The following is a 19,392-nucleotide window of genomic DNA, read 5'->3' as shown; positions in this document are numbered from 1 at the left end:
CAAAAAACAACCCCAAACCCCAAGTTTGGCCCAGCACAAGCACACTGGTGAGTGCGACTGGCAAGAGGCACCTTTCCCTTCTGTTGGGAGCTCTAGTGAACCTAAAGCCCCAGACTCATGCATTTAGGGGTTGACATTGCTTGGAATAAATGCCACTGATTATTTTTCTAGGCTCAGTTTCTTGTAAAGAAACAAAGCACACACAAAATAAGTCAGAAGTATTTCCCATTTTAGGAAGTTTACCTGAGAGGGGAAGGTCAGGAAGCTCCAGGCGCTGAGTGGCTCCTTTGCCGGCCAGCCGTGCACTGCTGTACGTCGAGTGCCTCTGCAAAAACCAGAGGGCACAGGAGCCCGGTGAGCCTGTGACGCCAGCAAGAGTACACACACTGGGGGCATGCAGTGCATCAGTTCTTGGGCATTAGTAGAATCACTGAGAGAGCTTTAAAATTATTTATTTAAGTAGGTATTAAAAAGGGCAAGTAGTAAAAAGAAAGTCGCTTTCACCAGCCCTTCGTCCCCGGGAGTAATAATTACTGGTCAGCTCTGTGGGTCTCCTTCCTGGAATACTCTCTGTACACACAAGGACATGTGTAAAGGAACTGTGTTTTAACAAACCAAACCACAGTGAAACACCACTTCATACCTGTGAGGAAGGCCATCACCAAAACAGAAAATAACAAACGCTGGTGAGGAGGTGGACAGACGGAGACCTGTGTGTGCTGCCGGTGGGAACACACAATGGTGCAGCCATTGTGGAAAACAGTGTGGAGGTGCCTCAAAAATTTAAAAATAAAACTACCATGTGATCTAGCAATCCCACTTCCAGGTATTTATCCAAAAAAGCTGAAGATAGGACTGAATTCAAAGAGAGATTTGCACTGTCCTGTTCACTGCAGCATTATTCACAAAAACCAAGAGGAGGAAACAATCTAAATGTCCATCGAAGGATGAGTGGATACAGAAAAATGTGGTGTACCCAAATACTGGAATATTAGCCTTAAACAAGAAGGAAGTCTGTCACATGCTACGACATGAATGAGCTTGAAGACACTGTGGTAGGTCAAATCAGCCAGTCATGGGGCCAGGCCGTGCGGTCCCGCTTACTTTGAAGCGTCTACAGCACAGACGCACAGAAGCAGGAACCAGGACCGTGGCTGCTGAAGAGCAGAGGACGGGGAGATGGGGAGGTGTTCAAGGGTACGGAGTTTCAGTCATGCAAGGCCTGGGCTGCCATACTGTGTTTATAGCAGCTCAGGGGATGTTTTTACCCCCCATAAAACAAAGCATTTCACAATGCTAGTGAGTATATCATTAAAAAGCAACTTTAGGGCGGCGCCTGTGGCTCAGTGGGTAGACGCCGGCCCATATACACAGGGTGGCAGGTTCAAACCTGGCCCCAGCCAAACTGCAACAAAAAAATAGCCAGGCACTTGTGGTCCCAGCTACTCAGGAGGCTGAGGCAAGAGAATCACCTAAGCCCAAGAGCTGGAGGGTGCTGTGAGCTGCGACGCCAAGGCACTCTACCGAGGCTGACAAAGTGAGACTCTGTCTCTTAAAAAAAAAAAAAATTAAAAAAGCAACTTTAATAAAATCCTCCTTTTTAAATAAAAACATAAATGTTATCATGACATTATATTATTTTGTATACCATTTTGCAGCGCATGGTGCTGGAGCCAGACCACTACCTCCCAGCGGTGTGACTCTGGGTTACTTAGTTCTTTATCTATAAAGTGGCGATGATACTGATAGTGCATACAGCATACGCCAGAGGGCTGCAGGGAAGATTAAACAAGTTAAATTCATTTAGAACAATCAGATTAGAGTCTAGCCTCTCTTCACATTGGTATTGGTATTGATTTTGATATTAGTACTAGGAATAATGTGGAGATGAATAGCCTGGGACATCTGAGTGTGCCCATGTAACAGCAGGGCCATTTAGGAGTTTCTGGAGAATTCTTTCTTCTAGAGGACCTAGGACTATATGATTTTTTTTTTTTTTTTTTTTTGAGATAGTCTCAAGCTGTCGCCTTGGGTAGAGTGCCATGGTATCACAGCTTACGGCAACCTCAAACTCTGGGGCTTAAGCGATTCTCTTGCCTCAGCCTCCCAAGTAGCTGGGACTACAGGCGCCAGCCACAACGTCCGGCTATTTTTGTTATTGTTGCAGTTGTCATTGTTGTTTTAGCAGGCCTGGGCCAGATTCGAACCTGCCAGCCTTGCTGTATATGGCCAGCGCCATAATCACTGTGTTATGGACATCAAGCCTACCATTTATGTTTCTTAATCTCCTTGCTAGAACTCATTATCAAAGCTATGCTGGCGTCTTTAAATGATGAGAAGATTTATCCCTTCATCTGGTTTTTTTCTCCTCTCTATGAATTCATGTATGATTGACATTATTTCATCCTTAAATGTCTGAGAAGTTTCATGCTGAAGCCAGCTGGGCCTGGCATTTCCTCTGAAGAAAAGATTTAAATTACAGAGCATTGATACTTTTCTACTACTTTTTCTTATGTCACTTTCTTAAGTTACATTTTTCTAAAATTTTGACCATTTCATCAACTTTATGTAATTTATTATCACAAAGTAGTAATTTATAAATATCTTCTCATCATTGCTTTCATGACTGGGGAGCCGGGAACGGTGGCCTGTAATCCTAGCCCTCTGGGAAGCCGTGGCAGGAGGATCACTGGAGCCCAGGAGCTGGAGGTTGCAAGGAGCTGTGATGAGCCCCCTGCACTCCAGCTGGGATGACACAGTGAGATACTACCTCAAAAAACAAAAAACAAAAAACAAAAAAACTGGGGGATCTTTAGTGCTGTACCTCTTTTAAAATTCCTGACATAGGTCATTTCTGCCTCTTCTTTGTAGCAGTCTTATCAGAGGTTCATTAATTTTAAGTCTTTAAAAGAACAAATTTCACACAGAACCTCTTTTAATAGCCTCTTCTCTGTAAGTATGCTACTGAAACTCTTTGACTGAAAGTTTCTTTTCCATTCACCTTCAAAGAATGTCTTCAGCCGGTGCTGAACCCTGAGAAGGTGACCCCAGTCACCTTCTCTCCACATCCCGCCATGCCCCCCTCTCCCGTTCCCACCCTGGTTGAGAGGGCAGCTGCCAATTTTGCTCTTGCTCCTTTGACATCCAGGAGTCTTTTTCCTTTGGGTGCTTTTAGAATGCTTTCTCTTTTGTTTCCAACAGTGTTAACCCCACGTGTCTAAGGTGTAGCTATCTTACCTTGCTTGGGGCACTTTGTTTCTAGAATCTGGGGCTGGACTTCTTTTATGAGTTTAGGAAATTATTGGACCATCTCTTCCAAATACTGCTTCTGCCCTGTCTTTTTTTCCTCCTTTGGGGGGAGCCAAATTACGCATGAGACCTGTTCACTCCACCTGTATGTCACTTACAGCCTTTTCTTCATTCTCTTTCTTTCTTTTTCTCTGTGCTTCAGTTAAGATATTTCTACTCTCTTTAAAAGAGGCTTAAAGAACTGAAAACATGTCAGAAGAAATATCTACAGCTAAACTTGGTTGAACCTTTAATTCGGGTACTTTATTTTTAAGTTATAGAATTTCTAATGGATTCTTTTTTTAATAGATTATTGTTTTCTGATGAAATTCTCCACCTTGTCATTTGGGTTTTTTTGATTAAATTAATCTGAGTTGTTTTCAAGTCCATGTCTAATAATAGCAAAATCTGCACCTCCTGTGTCTATTTCTAGGGCCTTTTTTTTACCTTGGTTTTTTATCATTTGGGATTTTCTAGTTGTATGCCTGATATTTTTTTTTCTTTTTCTTTATGACCCTATATTTGAAAAAAATATATATATAATTTGAAATTCTAGATGATGTAATATTCCTCCAGAGAGTATTTACTGCTGCCTCTAGAAGGTAGTTTAGATAGGGGAAGATTACCTAAATCCAAACCCACATTTCTATGGATTTTAAGTCTAAACAAATAAAAGGCTTCTTGAAGATATTAAAGGATATTTTAATAATGTAATAATATAATTTTAAAGCAGGAAACAAAAACCCTTAAAGTTGTAAAGGAAAACATTGAATATAAAAATGTAAACTTTCTCTTAAGCAAAAGGTAATTATAAACAGAGAAAATACCCTACATATGAAAACAAAGCATCGTATGTCAAGATGTCCGACAAGTGGAAAGAAGACCAATACCTCAAAAGAAAAACAGGCTCAGTGTGTAAGTGTTCATAAACACACACACAAAACACATAAAAGGCCTGTAACCGTGAAGAAGTGCTCCCCTTACTGACAGAGGAAGCAAGATACTTATTATTCATTTATTCAATCCTCAAAATTTATACTGTCGAACTTCTGAGAAAATGGCATTTTATTCAACTTCCCAGGACACCAAAAATCCTGTCCCTTGTCTAGCAACACATCTGTGGCAGATCTCTGGACTGGTGCCCTCAACTCCCTTCTAGTCTCTCTGTAGGGTGACGTACTAGATTACATGAGCCTGGAAAGCTACAGGGTCTATATGCCAAACTCCCTTAAAGCCTGTAGCTCCCATCAGAAAGGCCACTCGCAGACCTGGCTGCACATGGGAGTGAGAGGGGCCCTTCTGCAGCTCCGACAGGCACCTGTGGCCATGAGGCATTTGCTTTTCTGTGGAGGGGAGTCGAGGTTCTGGTGTCTGAGCCCACAGCTTTCTGGGTGATACAGGCAGGGCCCAGAGCACATGTCCTGCTGGATGGACTGCACGTGTTGCAGTGTGGACCTGAGCCAATCTAGATCTGGACAGAAATGGGAGGTGTTGGCAATTGGCTAGACAAAGCCTTCCTGATTTCTCACAGAAATAAAAGCTCCTTTAATGGGCCACCTTTGAGATGTTCTAGGAACCTTTCCTGAAAAATCTGTGCAGACTGGAGACTTTTCCTCCAGCCCTTCAAAGTTCCAAGTCCCCTGTATTAAATTCCTTTCTGCTTAACTACAGTGGTTCTGATATTTACAAATGAAACTTAATGCCCCTTATCCAGAAACAGGTCCTGACAGGGGCAAAATGTGCACAAGGATCTTCACTGTACTGTTTTTATAATAACTTAAATCTAAAACAACCTATCCATCAATGGAAGGGTGGCTAAATAAATCACCATATATTATACTCCTTTAAAATAGGAGTTATTTCTCCAAATACTGACATTTAAAGATGTTTCTAACATATTCCTTCATTCTATCAACACATATTTGTTGAACTTGTACTATGATACGACTACGTGCCAGCCGCTGTTCTAGACAAGAGATATGATAGCAAGCAAAGAAAACAAAAATCCCTGCCCACACAGAGCTTACATTCCGAGGAAAGAGTGAACGAAGCATCAGATTAATGTGTAGTGTGATGCAATTTACAAAACAGACACATGCACTCTCTCTCTACACACACATTCATATGTGTAAAGAAAAACACCCAGAGGGCTTGGCACCTGTAGCTCAAGCGGCTAAGGCGCCAGCCACATACACCAGAGCTGGGGGGTTCGAATCCAACCTGGGTCTGCCAAATAACAATGACAACTGCAACCAAAAAATTGCCAGGCATTATGGTAGGCGCCTGTCTTCCCAGCTACTTGGGAGGCTTAAGCAGGAGAATCGCTTAAGCTGAGGAATTGGAGGTCGCTGTGAGCTATGACACCATGGCACTCTACCCAAGGCCACAGCTTGAGGCTCTGTCTCAAAAAAAAGAAAAAGAAAAACACCCAGAGGGACAGACCACAGACCATGACAGTGGTTCTTTCTATGGCTTATACGACCTGCATTGGAGAGACAGCAGCGGCTGGGGCCGTCCTCACGGGTATTCCACTCAGCAGACTTCTCGGGGTCTTATGAACAGAAATATTCTGTCCAGCTCCACCTGCCAAGAAAGGGAATGGGAACATTTATGCATTGTTCCAGTTCAAAATAGCAAATCATAGTCCTGATCTGTTGCACGTTTTTGGTGACGTAAGAAGCGTCCCAGTGTGACCCTTCCACTATTGGCCTTTTCCCCTGTGGACTGGAGTTGGACTGGGGAGTGAGAAGGAGTGAGCTGCGTGAAGGTAGGTCTTCAATGTTGGAAAACCGGGAGAAGAGAAAATGCATATGTAATGAAGCACAATGAGAGGGAAAAACAGGGACGTTCTTGTACAAACTATCAGTCTCAATCCATTTCCCATCTCCATAGAGTAACTGGCTGAGCTTTCATGGATTTCAACATGTGGAGTCTTATCTAATTCAGCTGCAAATGATTTCAGCAGAGATAACCAGGTGCGTTCTAGGACTAGCTCTTACCACAGTTTCCCAATACCACGGCGCCTCTGGTCAAGGCAGGGAGACCCTGTCAGTGTGGATGACACTCTGTTTCTCCTACTTACTTTACTGATGTGTGCACAGCACAGGGATAAAGTATAGAAGAGCGTTTTTCGCATATAAGGGGAACCGAGAGTCAGCTAGGCATTTCCAGGAAAAGCTAGGAATGCACCGCAGTCAGGAGTGACAGATGAGCACAGGTGGTCACAGGTGAGCCCAGAAAGAACACAGCACAGCAGCACCTGGCAAGATGTGACAGCAAGGGGTCCCATCAGAGGCCCGAGCAGGGGTCGACACCTCGTTTCCCAGGAGACAAGGTGACTCTCCTAATTCCCATGAGATGGGAAGAAGGCAAAGAGTAGTGACCTGAACTTAATGGCTGTGAGAGGAGGAAAAGGAAGTGGCAAGGGAGGACTGGCGGGAGGACGAGATGGAGGGAGAGGAGGTATGTTCGTGTCACCTACGGGCCAGAGTCTTTCTTGTTGCTTCCCTGCAGCCGCAGCCCAGCTCCTGCTCTGTGGCTGCACACGTGTGGTCTAGAGAAAGCCCTGGCACTTGTGTCAACTTGGGGCGTCATGAAGTAGAGATAGGCTTGATATGTTGGGCTGAGTCTTTGGAGCTTTGGTTATGGGCAAGAATGAGTAAATACCTGGTCGGCCCAAGTCAAATGACTTGATAAGTGACTTAACGGTGGCTGCAGACTCTGAGGGCGTCGGAGGCGTTCTGTTAACGTGGATACCGTGCCACCGGCCAGGAGCATCAACCTCGGAGGACTCTGGCTCTTCATCCACAGCTCTGCATGGTAAAGAGCAAATCAGATTGAAAAGGTGGAGGGTGTGCCCGGGGGGGGAACGCACACAGATGGAGACACAGATGTAGAGAAAATAAACAAAGCTGGAAGGAGAACACTAAATTTAAAATCCTGTTCTGGATCAGCTTTGTATCTTTAGGGAATTTTCTCAATTTTCAAGAGATTCTACTTAAGGAAATAGCCAGAAATACTATATACAGGGTGGCCATAAAGTTTGTGTGTTATTTTAAAATTGCACATGAACTTTATGGCCGCCCTGTATGTAGAATGTCTAGACATTCGCTCTAAGTAAAAAACGTGTGGCTATTCTGTAAACTGCAAACCAAAATGCTGTTTGCCATAAATGTTTGGCTGACTGTCTATGGTGTCTGTCCACATGTGCTCGAAACCCCATGCAGCATACAGAGGCCTGAAAGATGAACTCTCACGACTCTCCTACAGGTAGAATTTCAGACGTGATTTAAGTTCCACCAATCAGAAAAACTTGGGCGAGATCTGAAGTGGGAATCGAGAGAGCGCACAGGGCATTTGCTGTGCTGACCTGGATGGCAGCAGAGATGGCAGTTTTCCAGCTGGGGCAGCACCTTCCTGATTTTTAGGCTCCTCTGGGTGATCCAGTTCTGCACTGGGACTTTGGGAGCTGCTCCTGGAAGCTCAGCCCTCCCAACAATTCTGCAGGCCAGTTCACAGCTTTCCACCCGAGCTGAGCAGGGTGTGATTTTACAAGCAACGGAATCCTGACCCACACCCCTCTGCCCTCTGAGAGTTGAGACTGGCACGTGGTCACCATCCTATAGAATAAACTGCAGTTCTGCACACGGCAGGACGTTCACTCTCACCCAAACTTCCTGGTCTGCTCCTCTTCCTGCAGTTTCTAAATTCAAGCACAGACTCATGGAAAGTCTGTTAGGACAGACCGTCTGACTCAGTCCTCTCCTGCAAGGCTTTCTTGTCTAGGGGACTTCAGCATGACATTTAATCTCCCTGTGAATGAGCCAAGATAAGAACTCCCAATCTTCTGATTGCTAAATCACTGTTCTTTTTATTATATCAGATTGCCGAGGTTGTTTTGCAAGATGACTGATTTATGAGAATAGTTCAAACAGAATGTTTCTGGAAGTATATTTTTGTAAGGTCAGGGGAAGTTTAAAATATTTATTTACTGATCTTTCTGAAATTAATCTAGCTACTCACAAGCTTCTGAGGTTGAACTTACTTGTCCTTAATTCTCTACTCTTTCTTCTATTGCTCTGTAATCAGCATGAGTAGAAGAAATTTCAGTGAAACAGAACTTAAAACACTTAAACCACCCTGCCCTACACACTTCACCCCACAGGCCCTTGCTGTGAGCGGAAATAACATCAGAAAGCTGAAAATTTCTTCAGAAGAAACTATCGAGCATTTCACAATTTGGAGGGGGATGGGTTTAAAAACATTTTTTGTAGCTTTATTGAGAAGAACTGGTTTTCATGTGTTTCCCTTTATGTTATAAGCAGTATGAAGTATGAGATCAGGTGGTAGTATGTGGAAAGAGAAGGAACAGGCCAGGTCTGAGTAGAAAAGAAGACTCCCTATGGCCATTCCATGCGTTCTCAAGAGGGTCACCAGCAGACGGTGTGGGCACCTTATTTGTCTGGTTATGTGACTCAGCACCAAAAGACCTCTGAGGAAGATCATTTTAAAGAACTCATTTTCATCTCATTCTTTGGCAATTTTATATGAATAAAGTGATGAATCCTACATTCTGCAGGGGTATTCCATGTCATCATCTAAGTTTCTCCGTGCTTCAGAATATCAGATGATTAATAGACTCATTTAAACTTCACAGGAAACTAGCGAGCACACAGAATCCACTCCCCACACCTCTGCCTCCAGATACCCAAAGACAATACTTCAAACGCAGTCTGCTTGGCTAGAACAGCAGAGTCAGTCTGAGAAAACGCTGCATTATTAAACAGATTAGGGAAATACCCACTCAATACCCACCGTGCTATGTCACAGTGACTTGTGTGTGCACATAGGAGGGATTCACAAAACAAAGCCTGGATTGAAAAACCACAGAACACGGTTATGAGGAATACTGTTGGCTTTATCTGTATACCTCGCTCATAAATAAGCTTGAAATTCCTTACATCAGCCTGTCGTCAAATTATTTGGGATCAACTAGCAACAGCCCCAGGAATAAATGAAGTATTATATTTACTCTATTTCAACGAAGGAAAAAACCTCTATATTCTATAAAGGCTATTAAGAGATATTTACACATACAGCCAGCTATATCTTAGCAAATACACTGAATAAGGGGAAAACTGCAAGGTAATACTACTGGTTAAATATTTGTTTAAGTCCAGCTATCACCTCCCTCTAAGGCTAACATTAGGTTCTAAAGTCAGCTCATAATATAAAAACCTATTATACACAGTCAAATAAGCCTTGAAAATCCTTTCAGTTACCCCCAAGCACAGCTTACGTGGCTTTGTAAACACAACTATATACAAACATACACACCGTCTCAGTGAGTTAGTTTTCCCGGCAGCATTTAACAGTTTGCTGTTTCATCTCAGACGAAATAAATGTTGTATGTTTAGGGGCCACATTTAAAACAACAAAAATTACGCATATTTTTCACCTGTTCCCAGCACACGAAACTATAATAATAATAATTTCATCAAAATAAATGTGACTCTAATGTATATGGCAGGCACTACACCATGTGTCTTAAAAACATTATCAAATTTAATTTTCCACAACCCCCCATGTATCATTATCCCCTATTTTAGAGGAAAATTTGACAAAGGTCACATGGCCTATAAATGGTGACTCTGGGATACAAATCCAGCTTTGCCTGGTCATGCCTTTCTATACAGCATGAGTGTCCTGTGTAAAACATATTATTTAAGAAAAAATACTACCAATATTTACTTCAGTGTTCTTATGCAATAATCTGCTCTTACAAGGGGGTAACCCAACCTGAGAATGACAGCTGGTGGCCAGATGCTGGTGCGTGAACACATGGCAGGGGACACACATGAACAGGTGGTGTCCCCACGGGCCACAGCAAGACGCACGACCCCCTCACTGATGATACCTCTCTTGCGTGTTTTATGTTACAATTTAATCATATAGACACATATGTGTCTGTAATTACTTTTTCCTTTAAGATTTTTATTGCATCTTTCTGATTTGTTGATTTCCTTGTTTGGTTACTGAATAAAGTATCCAAAGGTTGGTGATTCTCTGCAGCCTTTACTTCTCAACACACGACTTGGTGTTGTCATCTACTTTGCTCCAAGCACGAGTGAACTCTCGTACATAACGATTTTTAAAGGACTCAAACGTTAACTCTTTTTGGGAGACATTGCATCATATGACCATCACCTTCACAACCAGCAGTTACTATTTGTAAAGAGGACAGGACATGGACCTCAGGCTTCTACCTTGCCAGGCTCTTTCCTGACCAAGTGAAGGAAGCAATGAAGCCCAGCTCTGCCCTGCCTGGCCCTCCAGGTTCACTCCCACCACCCCTTGCTCCGCCAGCTTGTGGAATGCATGCCCAGCTCCCCGAAGTTCTGTTCCTTCCAAGTCGCCTCTGCCTTTGCTCATTCTGTGCCCTTACCTGGAATGCAATTTTCTCTAAATATTTCTTGTTTTGCACAAATCTAAAAGAAGTTTGTGTCACTGTGATGTGGGACGGAAACCATAAAGCACTGTGCTTCTCGGGTGTCAAACAGTATCTTCGGAATTTTACTCTCAAATTTCAATGTAAGTGCATATAACAACAAAAACAAATGGGATAAAATGTCAATTTGAACACAAGCATCTTAATCTACGAATCCCAACTGAAAAAGATCAAAGAAACCAAAGGTAAAAATCTAGCAGCTGGGTACCATGTATCATCTACACAATTTAGGCTTTGAAGGATTCCTGCTAGAGATAGATCAGTGGAGGAAATGACAACAAAATGCCAAGGGCTCCCCCAGGTCCCTCCCAGGGGCAACGGGATGTGGGAAAGCCCCACTAATGTCCCCACCCCAGGTCCCTCCCAGGGGCAACAGGTCGTGGGAAAGCCCCACTAATGTCCCCACACTGGAGGCCCCGAGGGCATGCAGCACAAGGGGCAGGAGTGACAAGGGCGGGTCAGGAAGACCTGCAGTGAGGGCCTGAAATGGACCACTGGTCAAGCAGAGGTGGACCAGGCAGCTGGCACTGCACTGCAGTTCCACCAAATGGGGAAAGACTGAACAATGAATTTCTCCCACTACCTACTCTGCATGGCATTCCGGCAAGTGTCTCCCAGCACATGATATGGACGTACCTCAGCCAGCCTCCCTCTAGTTTAAGATATGAGTAGATTCTAGGCCTCAGCAGGCTAAGTGGGAGGGGGTGAGTACAGCCTGCAGGCACTGACCTCGAGCACGTTGAGGACCCGACGCCCTCTGAACTAAGCAGGAGCGAGTCATGAACAGAAACAAGCCCTGATCCAGAAGATTACTTTACAGCATGAAATGAAGGGAGAACATGCATTTGTAACTACACTGCAGGAAACAGAATTAGACACTGGATACGCCTACGGTAAAATCCAATAAAATAGAAAAGAAATATATGAAAGATAACTATTTTTTTGAGACAGAAGTCTCAAGCTGTCACCCTGGGTAGAGTGCTATTGCGTCATAGCTCACAGCAACCTCCAACACTCGGGCTCAAATGATTCTCTTGCCTCAGTTTTTCTATTTTTAGTAGAGATGGGGTCTCACTTTTGCTCAGGCTGGTCTCAAACTCATGAGCTCAGGTGATCCACCCACCTTGGCCTCCCAGAGTGCTGGGATTACAGGTGTGAGCCACTGTGCCCAGCTGAAAGATGAGACTGGGTTTAAATAAATATATATATATATATATGCAATCTAATGATCCCATTAAAATCCTTTAAAGTAGAACTAATTCAAAAGAAAAAGGAACAAAGTTTCTCTGAATCTAGATGAAAATAGAGAATGTAAAGAGATTTCAATTCTGGGGAAAAAAGAATGGTTTTGGTAATAAATGCTGCTGGCTTCACTGCCTATCTATCTGGAATAAAAAGAGCCACATCCAAAAGAAAAAAGTGTATATTCTAACACAGTAATCATATTTTTAAAACACAACTATATGTAGTATAAGACTATATAAAGACTGTTTTTAAAGCGCTACCTATAAAGAAAAAATACCTAGAAAATATAACCTTGGTGTGCATTAGTAAGACAGTAACCTACTACCCTTGGTGCATTAGTAAGACAACAACCTACTATCCCAGGGCACACCCTCCTACAGAAATCCACCCAGAGGCCGTCCCTGATACAGCCAGTAAAACAGGCAAGTATAGAGTACTGTGTAAGATATAATCCCATTTTTATACATAAAAAAAAGAAAATGAACACTACATATATTTATATAAATAAAGAAGAATGTAGGGTGGCGCCTGTGGCTGAGAGGAGTAAGGCACCAGCCCCATATGCTGGTGGGGCTCAAACCCAGGAGGTGGTGGGTTCAAACCCAGCCCCGGCCAAAGAAAAAAAAAAGAAGAAGAAGAATGTACACATTATTAACATTGATTACCTACTGAGGAGGTAACAAAGGGGGAGAAAGATTAATATTTCTCTTCATACATCACCATTTTGTTGCCAATATTCCTAAATATCACTCCGTAATTAAGAAAAAAATCAAATATAGTAAATCACCAAACTATTTTTAAATTTCAGTAAGACAAATCTGGACTTCAAAGTCCATATACTTCGAAATTTATATTTTCTGATACCCTGGAGTTTTGCTTTAAAAATTAATTTATGCAAAATTAGTGGTTTTGCTCCATGCCCTCTTTTTTTTAATGACATCATTAAAAATTGCAGTCATATTCCATGCCAACATCCTACCTGGAACTTATAAAGCCCAGCTTGTTTCTACCTCAAAATTCTAGGTATGTGACATGGCTTTCAAGTTCTGAAACTATATTCTTGAAAAATTTAGAACAAAGTAACATAAAGGCCCTGAAGAAACGTAGCCAGGGGTTAAAGATGAAGCAACAGACTCTTTTATATAATGACATATTTATTTAGTGCTTCATAAAGGCTTACAGGTAAAAATACTCAACAGTAAAAACAGATCAAAATACAGGGTATGAGTGCAGCTGCGCCGTTAAGTAGAGGTTGCATTTTGCTCATTGTTCATGTTTGAAAACACCCAGCAAACAAATTTTACATCATTGTAAACACTTCTTAATCTAAGGTAAAGAGCTCCTAGAATATAAACTTCAATTCTACTCGGACAATTCTACCAAATGTTGGAATTATTTTTACACAGATGATACTGACATCTCTTCTTTCTTACGCCAAGCTACGTTTTTCTAGTGATTCTCTGCCATCCAGTTTGGTATTCTAAAACATCTTCCTGAGTTTGAAGAGCTTTCCTGTTCCTAATTTTCCTTTTATTTAATGTTACACAATAACGCTGTCTACCCCTCTGGACAAGGTACTGACAGCCCTGCGTTGCACACACTCTCAACTAGCTCCTCACTCGGCTGCAGTGGGTTTTTGCCTGACGGATGCTGCTCAACTGGGCACAGATCTTCACATGTACTTCCAAAAGTTGATCCAGGTCACTTGGAATCATATACTTCTGCATTAAAAGTCTAAGTTTCCAGGGTAAATTTTATCCATGAGGCTTCTGTTGTCACTGTGGTTCATCAGTTTTCAACTCATTTCAATCAGCATTGTTGGTGCGTACTCATCAGGTGCACACGTTATTATCAACGAAACACCTGTTTACGTTTAACCCAACACAGATTCTGGAAATCAAACCAAAGCTTCGTGGAGGTTTGTTTCAGATGAGGTAATGGAGTCAGACCCAGCTTGAAAAGGCTCAATAAAGACTTGACACAAGAAAGCAGAACTTTAACTTCTTTGGGATAAGGCATCATGCAGATGGCTTCCTGTTTTGCCTGAAATAACGTGAATTCCAAGATTATCAGAAACCATATTTAAAAGGAAGCGTAGAAATAAATGCCCCAAAGCAGGCCACACGCAGGAGCTGCGTTACCAGCAGCCCCATCTGCTACGCCGTTGCATATACTTTTTTCCCATAAGACTTATATTTCGTTTTTTCGAAACAATTTCATTGTATTCTCCAAATAAAAGACTGATGAATCTTCTGAGAAGAAAACAAAAGAGGGAAGGATCATCTTTGATCATGCAGAGACTTGACTGCAATCACTGTGTGTGAAACAGGGCATGTCATGAGGAGGCAGCTGAGCTCTTTATAAAGAGTAATTTCTCCCCTACACATTCCCCCTTTCACTTAGTTATGGCTGTAGTTTCCAATCATGGCAAGGGCTGGGCTGTCTGTCTTCCACCACATGCTCTGCTAGCTGACAGAGACCATGGAGCTGTGGAAATAGAAATGGGAGGGAGAGGCTGTAAAGGAGTTACTGAAGGCAACATGATCTTAGTTTACAAACACAAAGTTAATTGCTTACATGTCCCACAGAGAAAGCCAGTATCTGGAATCGGGCCAAAGTGTTTCCATTTTTACTGCTCTAATTTTGGGGAAGCCAAACGTTTTCAGACAGAAAATGCCTGAGACTTCAAACGCCTTTCCTAGGCTCCTCCACCAAACTTCTCCCACAAAGTATGGAGCTGGCAGAGGGAGATGCCCAGGACAGACACCGGGCCTCCTGAAAATCTACAGGGAGGCACACCCTTCCCACTACTGTCAAGGGGGAAAAATGTCTTTTTCTTTTATTATTGTAGCCTAAAAATCCTAAAGGCTTAAGGGAAGTTTGTGTGCACACATTTCAAAGCAAGTCTGTAGAGACGGGGTTGGGAGTGGGGAGGCAGAGCTGTTTAGAATTATAGACCATGCAGCTAATGGCATGAGTATAATTTAAACTATGAAAAAAAAAAGTAGCATGGGCGCAAACGCTGTGCTTGCTGGAGTAAGAGGCCCAGTCACTGAGGGCCAAATAAAACGGCAGAGCCCGCGACAGCTGCTATAGGTGCTACGGTGAGGGCTTTACAGAAACTGCTTGGGAACCCCCGACCGCCTGGTCCCTCCACCTGGGTCAGGGGCTCCTGCCAAAGTCTGTGCAGCAGGAGTGCTGGGGAAGATGTTAGGGACCCGAGAAGCTCCAGGTCCAGCATCCGCATGGCCCCTCTCCACGGCAGCTACGAACACCTGCTGGGCACTGTGGGTATGAGAGCTGCCCAACAACATAAAGCGTGCACAGGCACACACCCTGACGCAGGGCGACACAGACACGCACACACGGGTTAGAAGCCAATTCCAGCAGAGTCTGCGTGAGAAGCGCCGCCATGCTGCTCACTCCAGGGAGGTGACAACGCAGGAAGCCGGCGGAAGTGCCCAACAAGTTGGGATCTCAAGACATTTCGTTTCAGAAACTGGTGGAGTTAATTAGCCACAGGTGTTAAGTGTTATCAACAATCTCTTTTTAAGATGTTTTCCAGGATGCTTTTTTTTTTTTTTTTTTTAGAGACAGAGTCTCATTCATAGCAACCTTCAACTCCTGGGCTTAGGTGATAGCTGGGACTACGGGCACCTGCCACAACACCCAGCTATTTTTTTGTTACAGTTTGGCTGGGGCTGGGTTTGTAGCCATCACCCTCGATATGTGGGGCTGGTGTCCTACCCACTGAGCTGCAGGCACCGCCCCAGGGTACTTTTTAGTGTTGTATGATAAACACAGTTAAGAATCAGGTTAGTTGCCCTGAAAGTAATGGCACTGCTGTTTCAGAACAAGAGAAATCAAGGATAGGTCTGTCCCTGCCCCGCGTGAGGGAGGAGCCCGAGTCACAAGAGGCCTCTCGTGTTGAGCTACTGGCCTTTCTCTGTATCTGCTGGGTTCCAGGACTCAGCTTTTCAGGAAAAAGATCTTTTCATTTCAAAGCCTTTCTCTCAACTGTCCTAAACTAGAGGAAGCCAGAGTTTCATCCATTAGTTTATATGTATCTATGTGTCTGGGAAAACAGACTTTTTTTTTTTTTTAGCACAAAATGAAGTTTACTGAGGAAGAGAAAGATAGGTTTACAGAACAAGAGCAAGACACAGATTACAGAGCAAGACGCGGTTGCCACAGATGAAGAAGCGGCCCCCTTGTCGTAACAAAAAGGCTGAACTATTTCATAAAAACACATCAGCTTGTTCGAATTTCTGGAAGAGAATCATCAGGTCCACAATCCATAGCTAAGATATGGAGATGCCTGTGAAAGAGGGGCCCAGAGGATGGACCAGCAAGATGGGAAGGCCACCTAACCAACGAGTCGGAGTGGCAGAGCTTAAACACACCTTGAGAAGTGCCTCTTCTCACCTCTTCCTTTAGCAGGAGGAGGCGGCAGGGCTGGGAAGGGGACGTTGCCGGCCAGGGCAAAGCTAAAGCACAGCCTTCATTCCCATAGATCCTAAGGTCAGTTATTCTGACCCGGTCAGTTATTCTGACCCTGAAATAAAAACATCTTTGGAAATCTAACAGGACTGAAGATCATTCATGAGTTGAAGAACATTCCACTTGTTTTAGTTATTGAGTTCTGGCAGTGAATGATAATCTGTATTCCTATCCAGGCAATTCATTTGCCATCTACATGGCTATAACAGTCCCTCAGATGCCCATGTGTGCCAAGTTCATCCTCGGTTACGGTGCATTTTAGGTGCTCTTACCTTCTCTCAGTTGTGCTTGGAGGACCTCATCAGAGAATGTTCTGCAAGTTCTTTGGCTGTGGCTGAACCAATAGTGACTTTTGAGTTCTTAGTAGGTGACTGTCAAAGTCACACTGAGTCTCAGGCAAGAACTTGTGCAGCCCACATGGGTGTACTGGGCAGCTTCCGGAGCTCTGAGGGTGTGAGCTGGTTTCAGTTCTTGCTCGTGTGGAAGGTTCAGGAGGCAGCTGAGCCATCAGCGAGTCAGCTCTTTAGAGGGGGCAACTTGCCAGAGAAGCCCACATCAGACAAGAACCTGCCGCACCAGTGACAGGCATGAAACGAAACACTCTAATGCCTAATTTTCGTACTATGTCGTGTTTTCACCAGTGTCAGTTCTAAGCTTTTGTGAGAAAGGATTAAACTGCTGGACTGAGGAGGTAGGTTTGCAAATCACTGGGAAATCAAAAAAGAAACATTCTATGTTAAAAAAAAAGTGACCTAAAATTTGAAGACATTGGATATAGTCTACGGAGTCCTAGGCTGTCAGGACGCACACAGAGATTTCCTGGAGATCAGGGCTCAATTCATATAGTCTGGCCTGTATCTTAGAATGTACATAAGAAATACGACATCTTATAGGAGAACCTGTTTAGGGCCACTCCAGAAACTCAGGACGTGTCTTTTATCACGTATTGTTAAAATAACATACATATGAAACAACGTGGGTTATGACTCGAGTCCTCTTCCAAAGACATTTAACATGGAATCGAGACAGAGAAAAAACAAAAGCAACACAAAAGCAAACAGAAGGACCTCATGGTCGCTCCACAGGGAACACCATGAAACGCAGTCTTCCTTTCTCCTGCCTTCACTTAAAACTCACATGCTCCGGTGGCCAGAGGTGGAGGTGTGCCTACAGAGGACTGGCAGTGCTGGGCGTGGGGGTCACACCTGCAGTCCTTGCTGCGTGGGGGGCTGAGGTGGACGAGCACTTGAGCCCCAGAGTTGAGTCCAGCCTGGACAACACAGCAAGACCACCCCCAGCTCTAGTCACTCAGAAGATAATAATAAATGAAATGATGATCTTGATTTTGAGTTTTCAAGAGGGAATCATGGAACTAGCTATGTGTCTGACTGTCATCTTTCTCTAGAGGCCATTTTATATACAGGTCATAAACAAAGAAATGAGGGATTGATTGGAACATCAAAACAGAATTCTCAGAAGAAATCTCAATTCTTGCCAATGGCATGGAATTCATGATGACAGAACCTCAGACCCAAAGGCTCAGAAGCAACGACCCTGAAAGATGTGTACAAATTAGGGTAAACTGTACGGAGCACAATTCAGAAACCACTAAATTTGATTTTTAAAGATTATATTTTGTATTTGAGAGACTTTAGAAACAATTTTCTAATATCTAAGACTCTCAAAGTGAAGGACACTGATTCCTGATTGGGGAAAGATAACATCAATTTAGTTAAAGACCAAAATACTGTTTATAATCTGGTCTGTAAAGCACTTAAATGTTAAATAAAAATGAACTTTGAGCTCATTTAGGAACACCCTCCTCTTACATGTGGCTGTTAGGTAGAGGTTTCTGGGTTAATACATTGTGTAGTTCTCAAGAGCAGAAGGAAACGTCATACCTCAGTGAAATATATACTTTCCACCCTCATTCTTTTTAATAAAATAGCCCAGGGCTGTTGCCAATAAGGGGCCTGTCTCTGGGCTGGTGGGAATGAGTCCTGTACCTGGCCAGTGCTGCTGGGTCGACCCCCCCAGACACGGCTTCCACTCTTTACACCTGGAGGACACCTGGCAGGAATTTGTCCTACAGGCATAGGTGGAGGGTTCTGCCTCCCCTTATGCTAGAGAATGCAGTGACCAAGCCCTGGACGGGTGTTGCTACTGGGGCAGTAGTGGACAATCCTTAGAAAGAAACACAGAACCCGGCACAGAGAGACGCAAAGCGTTCTGTCCCACAAGGAAGCCCCATGCACAGTGACGAGGTGAAAAGCCAAGCACGAGCCAGGTGCCCATCGGACTCAGGGAGAGCCGGCCCCGTGGCCACCAACCTGCTGTGGCCCTGCACGTCCCCCAGCTCCTTCTGCAGCCTCGCGTTCTTCTCCTCCTCCTCCAGCAGCCTCCTCTTCACCGAGCGCAGCTCCTGCTGGGCCTCACACTTGATGTCATTGGCCACCACCACCGCCGTCTGCAGGTCTGCCTGGAACCGCCTCCACTCTTCTGTCTCCTCCTGAAAACGCCAGAGTCCCCTCTGCGTCAGGCACCCTCGGGGCCATCACCAAGGTAGGATGGCCAGAAGGCACCTGCTTCACTGGTGTCTCACAACTAAGGAAAGGCACTGGTGGGAAGCACCTTCACATTATCAGAGTTCTCCATCCTAGAACTGAACTGCTTTGATTTTACTTTCACCCAACAAGAATTTATGGTTTCAGAGCCCAAGCCACGGAAAAGTTCCAAGATAAAGTAGGACAGAGAGAATAACCCAGACCTAGGAGGGGTGACTTACAGAAGATGGCAGTGAAGGCTACCACCCACTGCACAGGCCCACACCTCACCTTTATCTGCTCTGCAGC

At 43.9% G+C, this 19,392-nt stretch overlaps 1 protein-coding gene across 2 annotated transcripts in view; it reads right to left on the bottom strand.

Moving 5' to 3' along the window:
• Positions 1-19,392, bottom strand: part of SPECC1 (sperm antigen with calponin homology and coiled-coil domains 1) — a 258,533-nt gene that overhangs the window by 83,812 nt on the left and 155,329 nt on the right. The window contains exons 7-10 of one of the 2 annotated variants that reach the window (XM_023514043.1): positions 18,871-19,049; positions 6,955-7,100; positions 5,771-5,871; positions 244-325 (exon numbers count right to left, since the gene is read on the bottom strand). In XM_023514043.1, coding sequence (XP_023369811.1) covers positions 244-325; positions 5,771-5,871; positions 6,955-7,100; positions 18,871-19,049 — 508 coding nt within the window. Of the gene's footprint in view, positions 1-243; positions 326-5,770; positions 5,872-6,954; positions 7,101-14,423; positions 14,528-18,870; positions 19,050-19,392 lie in introns of those variants that run through there. The other variant, XM_023514042.1, reaches the window with a different exon arrangement.

Source organism: Otolemur garnettii, unplaced genomic scaffold, assembly GCF_000181295.1.
Source record: "Otolemur garnettii isolate 467f Iridium unplaced genomic scaffold, OtoGar3 scaffold00046, whole genome shotgun sequence".
Taxonomy (NCBI): Eukaryota; Metazoa; Chordata; class Mammalia; order Primates; family Galagidae; genus Otolemur; species Otolemur garnettii.
The sequence above is the reverse complement of the archived record's forward strand: the minus strand, read 5'-3'. Positions and strand labels throughout refer to the sequence as shown.